The 19,389-nt window shown below is 34.2% G+C and overlaps 1 protein-coding gene across 7 annotated transcripts in view; it reads left to right on the top strand.

Annotated features, from left to right (window-relative positions):
- The window catches only part of FAR1 (fatty acyl-CoA reductase 1), a 105,029-nt gene that overhangs the window by 61,506 nt on the left and 24,134 nt on the right, over positions 1–19,389 (top strand). For 4 of the 7 annotated variants that reach the window (XM_063094362.1, XM_063094363.1, XM_063094364.1 and 1 more), the window contains 3 exons: positions 3,227–3,356; positions 8,092–8,219; positions 9,822–9,924. In XM_063094362.1, coding sequence (XP_062950432.1) covers positions 3,227–3,356; positions 8,092–8,219; positions 9,822–9,924 — 361 coding nt within the window. Of the gene's footprint in view, positions 1–3,226; positions 3,357–8,091; positions 8,220–9,821; positions 12,739–19,389 lie in introns of those variants that run through there. The other 3 variants (XM_063094365.1, XM_063094366.1, XM_063094368.1) reach the window with 1 other exon arrangement.

Here is a 19,389-nt window from a genome sequence, read left to right on the forward strand (position 1 = left end):
CTAAGATCTGTTGTCTTAAAACAACAGTCATTTTATATATGTGTCACAGTTTCTGTGGGTCTGGAATTCTAGAAGGGCTTGGCTGGGTGGTTCTGGCTTAGGGTCTTTCAAGTGGTTGCAGTCAGACAGGGACTGAAGCAGTTACACTGTGGAGGGAATGGTAAAGGGAAGGATGGATGCAAAGCAGCTGGGGTGGCCGGGCATCTCTCTCTCTCTTTGTGTAGTCTCAGATCCTTTCCATGTGGTGTCTCCACAAGGACTAGTTTGAGCTTCCTCACAGTGCGGCAGCCTTGGAGGAGTTGGATAGCATGCATAATGACAGAAGGTTTCAAGGTATCCAGTGAGCAAGGCAGAAAACTCTATCACTTTTTCTAACTAGCCTCAGAAGTCACATGGTGTCACTTCCACTCTTTCTATGTCACCCCCCTTTTTTTTTTTTTGAACTTAGTGTTTTAAACCTTCACCTTTTGATGGGCAGATAGTCAAGGAGACATTTTAGGTGAGCATGTAGGATGGGAGATGATATTGTAGGCAATTTTGGAAATTAAAATATTCCCCAGATAGGAAACATCAAGCAAAGAGTCTTCTTACCTGATATTTAATCCTGCGTGAGGCCTGCTAAGTGTCAAAAGCAGGAATGATCCTTGACCTCTGAGAGCTTATAGTCTAAAAGCTGCAAGAGACATAAAGTTTTTTTATCTAGGCAATTTTATAAATGTTAAATACAAAGTCTTACAACTTGTATTATTTAATTTGTTCAGATATTTACTGAGCAAGTTTCTGGGCTTTATACCTTATATTGGGGCCTTAATATAATGCCTGCATTAAACTAATGTAAGTCATGTCATTCATGGCATCCATTTTACTGATTTACATTATTCTGGGCATCAGCTAGATAAAAATCTGACATGCTATATATCTTCACGTATTTATAAAAAGTACAACTCAGATACACATCATATGGATTCTTGGTTAATAGTCATTGGAGACTAGGGTGCATGATATTATTGCATGTAGAAGCAGTATAAATTATATCACTCTAGCTCTTGAAATGTAGTAGACATTCCATCCTTGTTAAAAACGTCATCTGAAAAAATGGCTTCGTGGTCTTTTTTTTGTTGTTATTGTTGTTGTTATTTAGCTTAACATTCTAGTTTGTTTTCTGCACCTGATATTTTTCATCTGTGTGGTTCTCAACTAGAGACATTTGACAATATTTAGAGGTATTTTTAGTTATGACAGTGGGGGAAGGGTGCTCCTGGCATCTAGTGAGTAGAGACCAAGAGTGCTGTCACATATCCTACAGTGCATAGATAGCCCCACAAGTAATATCTGACCCAGAGCATCTATAGTGCTGAGCTGGAGAAAACCCTGGACTAGATGATGATGAAGATTTTGCCCTACTCTAAAGGATTGTGGTTGATTATTTTTTGAAGGTTGCCATAATGGATAAATAAGTACTCAGTGACAATTTAAGTCACAAGCATCTGTTCAATGGCATGTTAACCAAAGAGTGATGGTATAAAGTTTTAAGTTTCTTTTTATCCCCCATATATTCAATCCAGTACTTTTGTTGTCTGATAAATGTTCTATGAATTTCACACGTATATATGGCCTTTCAAATTCCCTCCTCCTTCCAGTTTTTTATTGCAATTATTTTTTGAATGGCTGAATCAGTGATTGATTATATAGTAATTTTGTCACTTGAATGAATCTGAAGATAAGATTAGGTGAGAATTGTCAAAAAAAAAAAGGAGTTAGAAAAAAACATTTTAATAAGATATGTGTTAGAAAACTATGTTAACCAGGTGTGTGTGTGTGTGATTCAAGTATACTATACTGGCTGTGATCTTATATATTGTTATAGTTACAAATTTGTTATATCTTTTTGTTTTTTAGAAAAAAAAAATTGCCTATTCTTTTCTAAATGCTATATGTCTTTTTTTCCTCCCAAGTGCATTCTATCTATATGATCTATTCCTGTCCAAATATAGCCTTTGATGTTTGATAGTTATTGTTTATTGGAGGTTTTAGTTTAGAATTACTTTATTAGATGAGCTACAGTTTTTCTTTTCATAGTTCATATTGCTTCATTTTCTTCCAGTATTCTGGATTCAGGGTTTCTTTCTGAATGTACTGAATGTGTTATCAGAATTGCTTAGCTAATGATACTGTTTTGATTTCCCCTCCAATTTCTAATGTTCTAATTTTCCTCCACGTCCCCCGTTTCTAAAGTTGCTAATTTGGGAACTTTCTAAACTAAATAATGCTAATCCTTATTGTGGGAATATAAATGAAATTATTTTTAAGTATTTCTCTGCAATTTATTTTTCTGTTTTCAGATGTTGGGATTTTTTGGTGTGTGTTTTGTTTCAAAAAGTTCTTTGTTCTCTTTACCTACTTGTCATAGGTAATTATTATTATTATAGATGTTACTGCTCAGGATAGTGTTATGATATCAATGACTTAACAGTTAGCCATGATATATAAAATGGCAGATTTAAAGAGTAAGGATCCCTGTCCTTTTAAAAAGAAGCAAACAAATATCACACTCCCTTATTTCTATAAGGATGAATATTGGTGGGATATGGGGAGATAAGTGAATATCTGTTTCAGAAAGTCCTCAGTGTAAGTCATTGATTTCACAGCACATTCAGACGATCAAGAGTGGCACCAATTAGTGTTAAAGAGAAAGGTGTTTTTTTGTTTTTTTTCCTAAAGAGAGTTTACTGAGTGGCAAACGAATATTTCTGTATTCACTTTGCTTCAGTGGTGCCGAAGTCTTGGGATTATAATAAAACAATATATTTTGAATTCACAGGAAATCTTAGTAAATGCTACTTAACTAAAATGTAGTATAAGGAACAAAAAGCAAGGGAATATTAATTGAATCCACTTATTTGCTTAGTATTTAATGTTGAAAATTTGACCTTAACAGTATTGCATATCCTTTGAGAATTTCATATGTCAGCAGAACTCTATTTAGACAGTATTAAATTCATTTGCTGCTGCTTCCAAATTTTCTTTTTTCATTTTGGATTTATGAAATGTTCTTCGAAGATGCAGAAATATTCTCATTCCCTGCTGATTTGGTACACTTATTGAATTACCTACTATAATTTTAATGTTAATGTATTTGTTGGGGGAAACTTGTACCTGGGGTGATGATGGGATTTTTTCCTAACCTGTGCAAAATATGAATCTGTCGATTTTTCTTATAATACAGGATGATGAAAACAATAACTCGTCTTCACAAAGCTATGGTGTTTCTTGAATACTTCACAAGTAATTCTTGGGTTTGGAATACTGACAATGTCAATATGTTAATGAATCAACTAAACCCTGAAGATAAAAAGGCAAGTATTTTCTGTTTTATATTAGAAAATAAGTAGCATACTAATTATAGAACCATTAGCACCTGAAAAATAATAAGATACTTCCCTCAATCGTTATGCAACAAGAAAATCACTCATCTGTTTATAGTCTCTCATTGAAGCTTCCATAATTGCTGGTGATGAAATAAAATTGCTTCATCTTAAAATTTATAGTGTAAGTATTTGAGAGTAGCAAAGATATTTTCAAAGTATGATTAAGATGTTAATTTTTTTTCCTCTTCGTGTGTGGTTCGAAGAAAACTTTTAATTTCTTTGTGTTTTTCCTCCAAACACTTGTTCTCTGAGTTTTTAGAAAAACCTTCTCTAAGAAATTTTTTTCAAATACTTCTTTGCTTTTTGTCTTTCTGCATTTTACCCTGTGCTAGTATGAAACTTAAACTCTTTGTGTGTGTTCTTTTTGAGGTTACTCTAGATATTTTAACAGGCAAAGGTAACACAGTCTAAGTTGAGCAGTTTGTGTAGCCTCCTTCGTAGTGATATTTAGAACCTTAAAATGTTTTAGATGTGTTACCACCCCCACTAACTTATATGGTTGTGCCTTACTTTAGTTCTCTGTTTAAACCCCATGATCAGAAATTATTTTGTTCGTTCAGTTTTTATTTAGATTTAACTCTTTCTATATGTATACCAATGTCTTTGCTCTCAGTTCTTCTCTTTATGATCATTTTATTTCTGCCTGAAATATATCTAAAATAACAGAATATGGTTTAGCAGGGGATTTGTTAGTAGTGAACTCTCAGGTTTTGGCTGTCTCACATGTCTTTATTTCACTCTTGTTTTAGTAATGTGATTTCAACACATTAAAGATAACTTTATTTTTATATTCTGTCTTACGTTGTTGTCATTGAAAAGTCAGTAATTTGTTCTTCCTTTATAGGTGATTACTTTATATGGGTGTATTCCTGTCTCTTTTTCTGATTTTTTTTTATTGTGTTTGGTGTCTGTAGTTTCACTACAAATATGTCTAGGTGTAATTTTTAAAAACTTATATTGCTTGGGTTGGGCTTCCTGAATTTGAAGTTTGGTGTCTTTCAGCAGTTAAGGAAAACACTTAGACATTGTTTCTTCAAATATTGCCTCTTCAACATTCCCTTATCTTCTTCCAAAATTCCTAGTATATGGTAGATCATTCTACCCTCAAGGTCTTTTAGTTGCATATTTTTTATCTCTTTGTTTCTGGGCTAAAATATAGACATTTTAAGAATTTATGACAGTCTATGTCTAAATCATCCCATTGAATTTTGGGTTTCAGTTAATATATTTTCACTTTTAGAAAGTTCAATTTATTTTAAAAATCTTATAGACATTTCTTAAACAGTCTTAGAATTTTTTTCTTGAAACGTTTAAACAATTATTTTAAAATCTGTTTCTAGTAATTCAAACTTCTAAAGGATTTGCAGCAACTAATTCTGCTGTCTGTTGTTTAAGCTAGGTCTCAAATGTGGCATCTTATTTCTTTTTTTGTGAGTTATTTATTTGACTGTAAATTTATATTCCTTGGGGATTTCTGTGGGAAGTTTTTGAGGCATAGATTGACATTGCGGTTTTCTAGTGAGGATTTGCCTTTGCTTCTACCAATAGCCTAGTGGTTATTAGCACTAACTAGCTGGGTGGCATTAATAAGCTCTAGAGCCCCTTTAAAATATCTGATTAGGTTTTTAGCATAACTGGTGAATGTAGGCCTTAAATAGACTGTGGGGCTGGTTCCTGGTTACAGTTTTGTTTTCCATTCTCACAGTGCCAGCTTCGTTTCTCTTCATTTTCTTACCTGTATTAGTCCATTTCTGTTGCTTATAACAAAATACCTGGAACTGGATGATTTGTAAAGAAAATGAAACTTATTGCTTACAGTTATGGAGGCTGGGAAGTCCACAGTCCAGGGAACACATCTGGTGAGGTGATTCTACAGCAATGCAGGGTGTCACGTGGTGAGAATGGAGGAGCCGAGAGAGACTTTCACTTGCTCTCCTTTTAAAGCCCTCAGAACCACACCCCTAACTACCATTATTAATCTGTTCACAATGGCATGGTCTTACAATTTAATCACCTCTTCAAAAGGCCCACCTTTCAATTACTATAATAGGACTTTCCCACCCTCTTAACACTTTCACAGTGGGGACCAAGCCTCCAACACATTAAACTTTTGGGGTACACAATTCAATCCATAATACCACAGAAGTCCCTTTCACACCCTTTCCCAATTACTACCATCTCTTCCTTCCCAAAGGTAGCAACTCTCTTGAATTCTAACATTAAATATTAGTTTCTCCCTATTTTGTCTTTACACAGATGGTATCATACAATGGCTTTTTCATTTTTCTGTTGATAGACATTTGAGATATTTCCAGTTTTTGGCAATTAGGAATAATTCTTCTATGAACATTCTTCGCGTCCATATACACACATTTGTGTAGAGTATGTACCTAGAAATAGAATAACTATGTCTTACGATATTCATATGTTTGGTTTAGTAAATAATGGCAAGTAGTTTTCCAAAGTGGTTGTAGTAATTTACATTCCAGTTGGCAGTATGTGAGAGTTTCTGTTAATACACATCCTCCATGACACTTGGCATTTAACTTTAATTTTTAATTTTAGCCACTTTGTTGGTATGTAGTGGTACCTCAGTATGATTTTAGTATGCATTTCCTACTATGTAAAATGTTGAGGTAGAAATACAAGTAGTAAAAAAAGTCAGTGGTACTGTAGAAAGATAGGTTTTATAAAGAATGATTCTTAACAATTCAAAAAGATCCTCAGTCTTACTCAAAATAATGGAAATGCAGACTAAAACTAAAACTAAACTGAGATATTATTATTTACTAGTTATGAGATTTGCAAAAATGCAGACTTTGACAACATACTCTGGTGAGGCCCTTGGCAAATGGTCATTCTCATACATTTTTTGTAGAAATGTATGGTGTGTGTTTCTCCATCCTTATTTCAACTATTCTGTATCTTTATTTTTTAGGTAGTTCTCTTGTAAGAAGCATATAGTTGTGGTTTTGTTTTTTTTTTCTCAGTCTGACAATTTTTGACCCTTAATTGGAGGACTTAATCAATACTGTAATTTCTGATAATTTTGGATTTAAATCTAACTCTTGGTATTAAGTTCTCTCCCCCCCCTTTTTTTAAGGTTAATTTTTACAATTTCTTGTTTTCTCATCTATATTAGTTGCATAGAAATACGTTCTTTTTCAACTGTTTTAGTAGGTTGCTCTGGAGATCACAGTACACTTTCTTAATTTAGCAAGGTCTAATATAAATTGTTCCACCTTTTCTCAGATAAGGAAGGGCCAACATCTATCTGTTATTGTTGTTACGTATATTAATTCTGTATAAATGTTAATCTTCACAAGCCATTATTTTTATTGCATTCTGTGCAGTAAATAGTCACATAGATTTACCAGCATAATTGCCCTTTTTATTGCTCTTCATGTCTTCCTTATCTCCAGACTTCAATCTGGAATCATTGTCCCTCTCCCTAAAGAATACCTTTTAGTATACTTCCTCTAGTGTGGGTTTTCTGCTGATGTCAGATTGTCTCAGGTTTTATTCTTCTGGAAACATCTTTATTTCACCTTTATTTTTCAGGGTATTTACACTGGCATAGACTTTTATGTTAGTAAGTTTCTTTTTAATGTTAGTAGTTACTTTCATCTTCACATAGTCTTCTGGTTTCTTTTGCTTCTCTTGAAAGGTCAGCTGTCGGTCTAATTGTTCTTTTGGAGGTAATCTATATGGCCTTTTTCTGATTTCTTCTTATATGCCTAGATATATGTATGTGTGTGGTGCATGTGTTTTGAATACATAGCTTGGTGTCTCATCATTTTTGGAAATTTTTCAGGTATTGTCTTCTCAGATACTGTTTCTGTCCCATTCTTTTTCACTCTTCCTACGGGACTCCAATTCCACAGATATATCTCTCCTATGTTAACTCAAGTCAGGTCTCCATTTTAGTGTAGTTTTACTGTGTTTTTATATTTTAACAATTTATTTATAGTAGCATTTTTTTCCCTAGAACTTACTATTTTTGGATAAGTGATGGAATACAGTGAATAATCTCTTTTTCATTCCCCCCAAATTATCTGATTGTGTGCTGAGGAGCACTGAGCAGTGTGTGACCCTCTTATGTTGCCAGAGTAGCATTTCTGTAAGGCTTTTTTTTTTCTGGATTTACCTACCCTTTTTTCCCCATCAAATGGTCAAGTAACTTATCTAAACTCCTAAGCCAGCTTTCATAACACATTCTTTCTCTTGATGTCAAAAGTATTCTGTAGGAAAATTAATCTGTGTAGTATATATAGGATGTACAAGAAGAGAGGAGAGACCGCAGATGGAAGGGAACTGGAAATGAATGTATCAATACAAGCATAAAGTAGTGAGGAATACATACATCTATCTGGAAAACAGGATTTTTGTCTTTTTAAAAAATGTTACAGGCTTCTTTTTTCTTCCATTTAACATATTCCTCCTTAAATGCTGCCATGAGTTCCTAGGTTATTTTCTGAAATGTTTCTGTGTTTAATGGAAGGTATGAAATAGGAATACGAGTTTTTTTGTGTGTCTAGCAAGGAGATTTTAAAAGTTAATACTATATTTGAACATTTTGTGATATGTCATTTGAAATTTCTGTCTAGTTGTGAAAAAAAACTACTCAGGAAAGTAACCAGTAGTTTTTTTTTTGTTAATGTAGACCTTCAATATTGATGTACGACAGTTACATTGGGCAGAATATATAGAAAACTACTGCATGGGAACTAAGAAATATGTATTGAATGAAGAAATGTCTGGCCTTCCTGCAGCTAGGAAACATCTGAACAAGTGAGTTTTACATGGATTTGATTGCATCGTGTCTTTCTTATAAAATATTACACAATTTTTTTTGTAAACTGGTATATTGAATAAGAAATATTGCTAATATATTTATATTTAGAAAAAGTGCTTACATTTGATCTGGAACTATGATAGTATTGATTTAGCCTAAGATTTTCAAAACTTCCTATCTTCATCAACTTATATTTCTTAGCATGAAGTTCAGGTGGAATTAAGTTTTAAAAATCACTTATTATCTTCTCTTATATTGCTACTGAAAAAGTAAAGATATTAGAAGAAAGTAAAAATATGTTCTAAACTGGAAGTTATTTATTTAATTTTTTTTTTTTTTCTACTCAAATAATCTTTGGAAGAGAAGAGATACAACAATATATTTATTCAGTGTCGAATTTTTTTATTTGTTTATAAAATAGTTATAATTTTAGTCTCTTTATAAAGGTGATACATGCTGATTGTTAGAACCTCAGAAAATAGAGGAAGAAAAATCAGTGGTAATCCATCATTCAGATATGCAGATATAATTATATTCAGATATAATTTTAATAATAATCTGTTTTATTTGTAGTTTTTTATATGATTTTTATAATAGTTTTTAAGACTTTTACATTATTATCCCTCTCATGCCTCCCAACTCTTTTCAGGGTAGCCAGTTGTATAGATGAGAAAATTGGGGCTTAGGGAAGTTGCATTTGCCTAGGTCATATTGTGTAAAGAAGCAAAGCAAACTAGGATATTGATCTTTTGACTCCTTATTCAAAGCTCTTTTTCTGTACATTGTTGTTGCTATATTGCAGTCCTATCTTACACTGCCTGCTGAAGTTAATGGAATTTATTTAATATTATTATGTATCTGAAGGTTTGTATGTATGCCTTTTAAACACCATCAAAAAACATCAAAAATGTTTTGAACCATGAGCAAGGTAGCATGTTATGTTACTGTTTGAGAAAGGAAGGTCCTCCTTTATAGAGCTAATGCCATGTTTTATTCTTGGATGAGGATTTGTGCATTTGGCTTTTGATCATGTGACTGTCAGCTATAACTGAAGAAGTGAGTTTTCTTGTCTGACAACTTGTAAGCAACTAAAGATGTCAAGAAATGTTTACTGTGTTTTGTCTGTACTATGATGTACATAAGAAAAAACCTTTGTAGATTATATAGGAAACTCCAGGAGTTCAAGGGACATACCTGTTTTATCTATAAAATGAGGGTACTTCAAAAAGTTCATGAAAAAATAGAATGAAATGATAATACTAATCTTTCCATGAACTTTTTGAAGACCCCTCATGTACTTGACAGCTAGCATAGTACTAGGCACACAGAGGATGTCCAATATTTGTTTAATGAATAAATTGCATCCCAAATATACTTTTTGATTGATTGCTGTATTCATTGTTAATGCATTATTTGATGTACTACTGTCCAGAATATACGCAGTCAGGTTTGTTTGGATTTTGCTAACTTTCTAACTTAAAGACTTCGAATTTAGTTTTAATTAAGGTTCAAATTAATATGGATTTGAAATTTGATTAGATTAAAAACTGAGCATTAATTAGTCACCAGTCTAATACATCTTTTGATTTGCTTTCCAGGTTGCGGAACATACGTTATGGTTTCAATACTATTCTTGTGATCCTGATCTGGCGCATTTTTATTGCAAGATCACAAATGGCAAGAAACATCTGGTACTTTGTGGTTAGTCTGTGTTACAAATTTCTGTCATACTTCCGAGCATCCAGCACTATGAGATACTGAAGACCAAGAATTTAGCATTAGAACATCTATGCATATGGTGGTCTAAATGCACAAAATATAAAATGTACTTATGTCATCTCACCTTTTGTCAAGACGTTAAACCATCTTAGATCAGAGTGTGGAGTAAATTATAGTACGTTTTATGTAACATTTTAATGTTTATGCTCATAAAACCTAGTGAACACACTGTGGTATGCCAGCTGAAATCTATAGTAGCCACCAAAACTATGACTTAACATTTAGATCCCTGGAAGAAGCGGGTGTGGGATAAGGGCAGGAGTGGGGAAATAGGAACACTGACCAGTATAACTGTGCAATTCTGGAACATATTAATTAAAATATGCCTTAACATATAGTGAATTTCTAATTCTAATATTCAGTGCAATGGAAAGCATTTATTTGGACAGGAATACTAGCTACATTGGTAGATGTTTGATTCTTACAGTGTTTGATTTTTTTTTTTTTTAACAGTTGAAGTGGTTTTAGTTTTGTTGAAATCATGGCCACACTATTTTCACATCATCCTGTAAGTTATTGAGTGGTATCAAACATGAAAAACATGATCTCGTTTTTCTTTTTCTGATTAAACATCTGATGCATATCATTTTTCTATAAGCAATCAGTTGCTTTCTTAATCGGAAGGCTATGTATTATTTCTAAAGACCGAATTGGATCTAAGTGGGTTTGAGAATCCATATCAGCGTATACTATGTTTTTTGAAGGAAAGTTTAAACAAATTCAGTAAAACTGTTAGTGTCAAAAAGAGTGGGAATACATTGTTCTTGCCCATGTTGTTATGATCAAATAAAAATCAATCCTGTGAAATTGTGTTCATGTTTTGAAGCAGGAGGATTTCTTGAGACTTCGTTGGAGGTGGGAGTGGGGAGGGATTTACCATACTTGTGCACTCCTTCCTTTATAAATTTCATTTATACAACTTTTTAAAAAGGTGTATACGTTCTTTACAATGAAAACTGAAAGTGCATTATTACGGAAGAATGTATTTGTAGGTAGTAATAACATTCAGAAAATGTCTTTGTGTGTAAATGCATACTAATTTTGATCTTCAAAGCTGAATTTCTTCAAGAAAAATAAAGTAATGCACAAGATAATATGTATAAAATTTAAGTAAAGGACTATATTTACATACCACATAAAGGAGCAAACTGTTGAATGAGTTTGAAGATACCATTTTTTTTTTTCTGCATGTGGTTTTAGCTTTAGAAAGAAATGCATTATAGAAACAAGTAATAGCAAGAAAAGTGGTGTATATTTTAATGGTACATTATAATTCCCTTTAAATCTTACTAGTAGTTAACTCACGTTTTAAAGTACATTTGGTTTAACATTGTTCAGCATAACACTGTTCTAATTAAGCTAATCAAGTTGTACTATATTTAAATCATCAACAGTGTACCTTGAATATGTTTAAAGAAGTCAGTTCACAGTAAAAAAAAGTTACATGGAACTTTACATTTTAATTTTCTTTGTCAATTTAAATGCAGTATGAGAAGTTTATTTTGCTATTATGAAAAAACTAAATGTAAAGGAAATCACCTTCTTCCATGCAGGTGTATAATCTTGAAAAGGAAAGATGCTTCCATGTTGAAGCCAGATTTTCTGTAGTAAAACTTTTAAACATTATTTTAAAAGAAATACATATGTATATAGCTATATATTCTTTGGAATGATACTGAAGTCTCTGGTCTAGGACCATACCTTTGTACAAGGTGTGAGAGACCATGACAGTGTCTGAAAATGGAATAAATGATGATGCCTTTGATTTAAAGTGGCCCATGTAGTATGCACTGAGTACTCCATCTCTCCAAATATATTTCCATAATGAGTTGAAAACATGTCAACATTTGTATGATTTTTATACTTCTGCCAGATATACATAGAATCAAAAAAATGTCTTTATGTCTCACAAAAGAGTCGGGACAACTTGGGCAGGCCTGTGATGTGCAGAGGGATTATAAGACTTCTGAGCTGTTTTATTGTTCTTGCAATCTAACTTAAAGAAATGCTAACTTGGGAGGATGCTGAGGCCACTGCATTAATGTTGTGTTTTTGTTTAGAATTCTGTTATCGAAAGAAAGCTAATGAGTAAATTAACTAAGTACGTTGTTCTGGAATTTGAAGTTCCAAGATTAGTATAAAGAGAATATAGGTTGTTAATCCCCAAACCAACTAGACTTTGATCTTAAGTCAAACTTAAAGATTTTGGAAATCATTTCTGTTTGTGTCATTTGCTAGACGTGGTTTTTAGTTCTGGTTGATAATATTTTCTACACAAATGCATTATTTAACAGGATGGTCAATTGATAAATTTAATATTTCATTTAACTCATTTGATAAAGCTGTATTGTAAAATGTGGGTTTTTCCCCCTATTCGCTCTTAACTCTGGCATATGTATTTGTATATTGTGATGTCATTGTGACTATTTAAATTTGACTTGGCAGCATTAATATGTCCTAACACTCAACACAGAGAAGCATGGCAATACCTTCTTTGACTTAAGGATGGCATAAAATAAACATTATTTGAATCTTTGTAATAAAGCTTGGAAGCAGGGAGGAAAAATCTCATTTCTCCCTTTTTTGTGTGTTTGTCTGTAGGAACTGGTTTGGGATTTTTTGTTTTGTGTGTGTGTGTGGTTTTTTTTTTTGTTCTTTTAAATGTAAATTGATAATCTTTTATAAGAATACAAGCATTATTAGGTGCCTTTGTTTGTAAACCAAAAAGTAATAAATGAATCCCTATATTTCCATTGTAGTATTTATTGTATTTTTATGTTCTGAAAATTACCCATGAGACAACGTAATTAGAATTACAGGAAGCAGTCCTTACTTAGGCTTCTTGTCTTTTTTAGGTGTATTCATTAATTCTTATATCCTAATTTTATTTAATTCTGAGTCCCTCACACAGCATTTTAGGGGAAGCATACAGGCAAGATGAGCACTTTTTGTTAAAGTATTATTTATGTATTAACTGAAACGAGGTGATTTTTCTGTTTTCTAAAAATAGTACCAAGAGATTGCCAGGGTGTCATTAGGCTCCAACTGCTCTCCTCTCTACATTGAATGATATCCTATTTATAGGTACACTTATAGTAATTTATGTCTATTGAATAAGTATAAGGGATTGTTTATTAGTAATAGAGATTAACTGAGCCTTTTTGGATGGGGGGAAAAAGGAGAGAGTGTCAGGCTGGGGTGCAGATAAGTGTAAATGGCCTTCTAAATATACCCCTCTGGGCTGACTCCCACTGCTGACTTGAAACCATTAGGACTAACTTGCTCTGTTTTGAGAAAAACTTTCTAACGTCTTGCATGAGAAACTAGCAAAAAGGATGTATGCCACAAAGCTTGATTCAGAAATGAGTTAATTAAATTAATGGTCTCTGTGATAAAAGATATATGAAATATTTTCTTCTTGAATTCATATTTTTGTCTTGGAACATTTTCTAGTGATAGGATGTATTTGTCCTTTTTTATGGTGGTACCCTGTTATCATACATCTTTACTACCCTTAAGATTCCTAAACAGATCATCTTTGTCAGTTGATTGTAGTTATGCACAATTGTTAAATAATTCCTTTGATTTTTCTTTCTTTATTAAAAAAAATTTGAGTAACATTAAGTTTGACATTCTCCTTTGCAAGTTGATGTCTTAAAATACATTTACTTAGAAAAACACAAAGTAGTAACTATGAGTTTAATATCTTTACTGTGGGCCTAAACTCAGAGGAATAAGTCTATAGTTATTTTTTTTGCATCTCAGACAATATCTGTAATATCTATGATTTTTACAAGGAGAAGTGAGGCAATCAAGCTTTTTTTGAATTCATTAAATTATGCAAACATTCCTAGTTACTCCCTTCAAAATATTTGTCTTAAGAATCTTACAGATTTTTAACTGAATTAGGTGTCATCCAAAGATGCTTTGGAGGCAGAATTCCTTTATTTTTTATGATGCAACTTAGTATTATAGCTGTTTTCTTTGGTTTTGTTTTTTTAAACAAACACACCGAAACCTAAACATACAGATGAGTGTAGATTTATTAAAATAGTCATCAAGGGAGATTGTATATTTATTTCACTAGTATTTAGTTTGACATTTAATACCCAACTTCCTGCTTTCTGTTACATCTTTCACAGGTTCCTGTTGGTTCTCCCAACTTGGTTGTTGATTTCTTGAGAGGAAAACCAGTTTTGCAACTTTTATATTGTAAAAATAACACCAGCTAACATTTATTGAGTACTTACTATGTGCCAGGCACTTCTCTAAGCATTTTATATGTAATAACTCATTTATGCCTTACAATAGCTGTCTGTTGAGGAGGGCCCCTGTATTACCCATTTCTTATAAGTGTGGAGGCATATGAACATTAATAACTTGCCTCACATTACACTGCTCGTGGCAGAGCCAAGACGTGAGCTCAGGAAGTCTAGCTCCAGAGCCTACACTCTTGTTCACTACAATATGCATTCAGCCCTCTGTGGGTTCTGCAGCCATGGATTCAACCAACTGCAGATGGAAAATATTCCAGGGGAAAAAAAAGGATGGGTGCATCTGTACTGAATATGTACAGATCTTTTTTTCTTGTCATTTTCTAAACAATATAGTTTAACAATTATTTACATTTACATTATATTACATATTATAAGTAATCTGGAGTTGATTTAAAGTATATAGGAGAATGAATATAGATCATATGCAAATACACACCATAGTAGTATTTTATTTCAGGGACTTGAGCCTCCCTATAGTTTGGTATCCACGGGGGTTCCTGGGACCAATCTCCCACAGACACTGAGTAACGACTGCACTGCCTTTTACTGTAAAAATATAAATATTTCTGAACTATTTAGAGAGGTCCTGTGACATGTACTAAAATGTCTTTATTGACTTATTTCAAAAGCCCAGCATTCATCCATTCAACAAATTTTGAGTGCCTATTATGGTTTAGTCACTGTTTTATATTGCAATTATCTGTATCACTCACCAAACTAAGCTTCTTAGCTTTAGTAACCCAGTCCTGACTATAACACACTTCCTTTCCTTAAGGATTATGATTTAATATAGGTAGGTAAACAGGTAATTTTAATATATAATGACAGATAAGAACAAAGTACTAAAAGCACAGAGGACTTATTTACTGTTTATTGTTTTGGGGAAGAGCTCATACAAACGTAGGACTTTTGAGTTGTGGTTTTAAGTATGATTGGAGGAACACTGGGATAGTGAAGCATCCAGGCATCTGGAAGACCTTGTACAAAGCTGGGAAGTGTGGGGAGCAGTGAGGAAATTTTGGGGTGCTAAAGGATAAGATGGCTAAAGAAAGATGAGGCTGGGGAGGTAGTTGGGGGCCAACTGAGACCATTTGCATGCTCAGAATTCACTATAGGCTGTAGAGTGGCTGTCAACAAAAACTCTGAGAAAGTTTTCCTAACCAAAGCACACCCAATTCCTATTAAGTATATATTTTGTACTTTAAGTAAACTAACCTATTACATATCTTTTCTAAATGAAATGAGAGAAAAAATACTCGTATGGTATCTCTAAGTCTTTTTTGAAACTACAAACCACACCAGTGTTTAAACAACCAGTCTCTTTGCTTTTCAGTTTTCTATGATTATCAAAGTGCAATTCCCAGACAGAGTCAGGGAAGTAATAAGAAATACAAATTGCAGACCTTTCCTCCGATCTACTGATTCAGAAATTCAGAGGTGATGGTGGTGCAGGGTTCCCAGCAACCTGTTTTAACAAGTCCTCCAAATGATGATTTTTTAATTTTTTTCTTTAAAAGATGATGGTAAGGGGATCTTAACCCTTGACTTGGTGTTGTCAGCACCACACTCTTCTGAGTGAGCTAACTGGCCATCCCTATATAGGGATCCGAACTCGTGGCCTTGGTGTTATTAGCACCACACTCTCCCAAGTGAGCCACGGGCCGGCCCTCTCCGAATGATTGTGATGGAAACTAAAGTTTGAGAACCGCTGGTCTATGTAGCCAGACTTCATGAGAAACCAACAGGGTCCAAGCAGAGTGCATTCCTGGCATTTGGGGAATTTGTCAGGAATGTACCACTTGACACTAGAAATATGTAAGACGTGATACAAAATATGTGCATACATAGAAAACGGTCTGAACTGGCAGGAATAATACCAAAATATTAAGTTAGCACTTATGTGCTGGAGTTGTGGGTGATCTAGCATTTTGCCCCTTTTTCTTCCATATTTTCTACGTTTCTGCAGTGAGCCTAAGTGTTTTTTTAACCAACGTAAAGTTTCTGTTTTAAAGTAACAGATGAAGGTTCTTGAATCTAGAAAAATAAAAATATAAAAATGTGTCTTTTCTCCAGTAAAGGGTCAGGGTTTGTTCATTCTGGATTTTTAGCTTGAGATAGAATTTTTGTCTTGTGAGTAGGGAACAACTACTTACTACTGCCATAGCCCTAGAAATTGTCCAGGTCTTTTTTATTATGTTTTTGGTGTACTTGTTACATATTTCCTTGCTTACCAGTTTCTGACTTAGTCTTTCTCCGATGACTTTGCCAGCTGCAAGTATATGTCCTGTGTAGCTAAGTAGTCAAAGTCCTCCAACTAGCTTAGTTTTATTTTGTAATTCTCATTATAATGGTATATTGGCATTCTCATTTGTAAATAAATTAACCGTGAGTTTTTAGAGAATGTGCCTCTCACAGAGACTGCTCAACTCTTGGTAGACTGAGAAGGTATTTCTGGTCCTTAAAGCTGAATTCTAGAGCCTGTGCCATAGCAACCTCTACCATAGCATGGTACAGGCAGTTGAAAGTATTGCTTATTTTAGAATGTCTTATTTGAGGAAATCTGAAATGATCAGGATTCTTTTGCCTTAACCTGTATGAAAACAGGGCCTAACCTACTCCATGATATTGAAATATGTATTTACATTGTTTTCTCTGTTCCATTTGTGAGCTCTCCTAGAGGGCAGGGCTTATTTTTTGAGGTACCTGGCATGTAGAACTTATTCAATAAATGTTTCAGCTTAACTGATAGAATGATGTTTGTCTTATCAGTCACAGTATTGTTAAGTTTTCTGCTCATATATAAGATGTTGCGGTTAAGAAGACTGCCAGGAGGGGTGTAAAAGTTAATACCAGTAACCTCTTTTGTTTTTTTGATTTTTGTGTGTGTGTGTGCACACATGTGCTTACTTAGGGACGTTGGCAAAATAGATAATGCAAATGCCCCAAGTTAGAAACTTCACAGTTGACCAAATTTACTGTAAAGTCTTTTATTCATAAGCTTTAACTGTTAGCCACTAATGTAACATCATACTAAATGCTATCTTCAAAATTCTTAACAGACTGTAATCAAAGTACTAACTCTGATGCCTTACACCTTCAGAGCTTTTCTTTATAAAGACATTTAGCCAAAGAAATATAGTTACCTAGATTAAGGGCAATTTAAGTCCTGGTGTATGGGTGAGCTTTGTGAATCTGCTTAGCTCAGTAGTGCTACAGTGGTTAGAGTCTGAGCTGTGCATATTACACTTGACAGTGCAGTATAATGGTCTAATGGAACACTTTGACCTGCCTACATCATCTGCCTTCCCCCGCGATGTGCCAGAATGCATGTCGTCAGCCTGGGCTAATTTTTTGATTTTTCCTCCCTCTGGTATAAGACACAGTATTCAGTATACTGTAAGACTGATCTCCCTACTCTGACATCCACCAAACTTCAACCCTCAATTGCCTCATTGTATAATTTCAGTATTATTCTAATTTATACTGTGTTATGAGCACCCTCCTACCTCTCTTGTATTGTCAGATATACTTCACTTACAAGCACGTTGTATGTATCCACACTGTTAGTTTAAGACAGATTCTAGGTCATCAGAGTAAATGGACAGTTTCTTGAGGAAATGTCAGTGCTGGGGTCCTGGAGATCCAGAGATCCTCCATGGCATTAGACATGTTAGCATAATCTCAAAAAGACACACACAAAAAGCATCCCTTAGGAGAAAAATGGAGGAGCCCCTTATAGCAGAAAGGAAATCTTTTCTATCCCCTCCTAATGCAGAAAAATAAATGCAAGGGGGAAATGTTGACTTTGAAGCATCCTAAAACTGTAGTTCTGGAAGTTTTTCACAGAGTCCAGGTATATTGTATAAATCTAGCCTCATCTCTTTAAGAGCTACTTACTCCTTTTTTTGCCCACCTTGATCCCATTGCTACTCTGTTTGCCACATGGTTCCTTGATAGATCCTTTGTCTTCTTTTTCCTTCTGGTCTCCCATTTTGAAAACTCCCTTTCCAACTGCGATAAGTCTTCCCGGATCCTCTGGCATTCTTATTCCAGCGGGTTGGGCTGATTCTCCTTGTAGGAGATTGGATTCCTATAAAGCCCGCACACAAAAGATTTGCCTCTTTTGGAAATAACCAAGCAGTTAAAGATTAATGTTGAAAGGGATTCTTAAAGAGCTTTGAATATCCATTGCTAATTTGCTAACCTGACTCCAATTTTATCACTGACCCTTGTATATCTATAGATCCCTTTCTTCTATTCATTTTCCCAATAATTCAGTAAATAAAAGTTGCTATCAGAGAAAGAATATTGGGAGGGAGAGGAGCCTTCTCTGAAATATAAATAACTAATTGTGAAAAAGTAGAAAAGATTTGTCAAGCATTATGCTTATTTAATTCTTAAGTTGGATGATTTCTCGGAACTCACACTCTTCACAGTATTGCTAGGGTTCTTGAAGAATCAGGGTATAAGTTAATAAAGCCCAAACTGAAAATGTCATCTCTTCCTGGGTGATGCAGATTGCTTTGCAACCTACAAACCACTGCAAGCCCAGGGATTATTCCAGCTAACCCCCAAACCAGGGTCCCATACCTGGCCAGTGATTGAAACTATCCGGGTAACTTTTTCAACAGAGGTTCCCCAGACTGACCCCTAGAATTTCTGATCAGTTAAGGGCTAAAGAGAAGCTTAGGAATCTGAAGTTTTTAAATTCTCTCCCAGTGATTTTGACAATGAACGATCCAAGTTTGATTTTCCTTGCCCTAAGCCAGTGGTATGCAGTAGGATCATCTGAGGAGCTCCATAGGCATAAAGATATCTGGTCCCTGCCCAGTGGCCTTTTATCCCACAAAACTGGGATGAGTACTAGGTATTTTTATTTATAAAAGCCTTGTGGGTGATTTGACATACTCAGGACATTTAAGAACCACCCAGATCTTTTCAAGAAATGCCTTACCACTCTTGGGGGAAAAAATCCAGCATTTTTTCCAAATAAAAGCAGGAGAGGGCTTCCAGTCAAGATGACGGAATAGATGGTCCCCAGTGTCACTCTTTCCCACAAATCAACCAATTTACAACTATTAAAAAGCAATGAATGCCAAGCTGGGGCTGC

The sequence above is a fragment of the Cynocephalus volans genome, chromosome 4 (assembly GCF_027409185.1).
Source record: "Cynocephalus volans isolate mCynVol1 chromosome 4, mCynVol1.pri, whole genome shotgun sequence".
In the NCBI taxonomy this organism is placed as follows: Eukaryota; Metazoa; Chordata; class Mammalia; order Dermoptera; family Cynocephalidae; genus Cynocephalus; species Cynocephalus volans.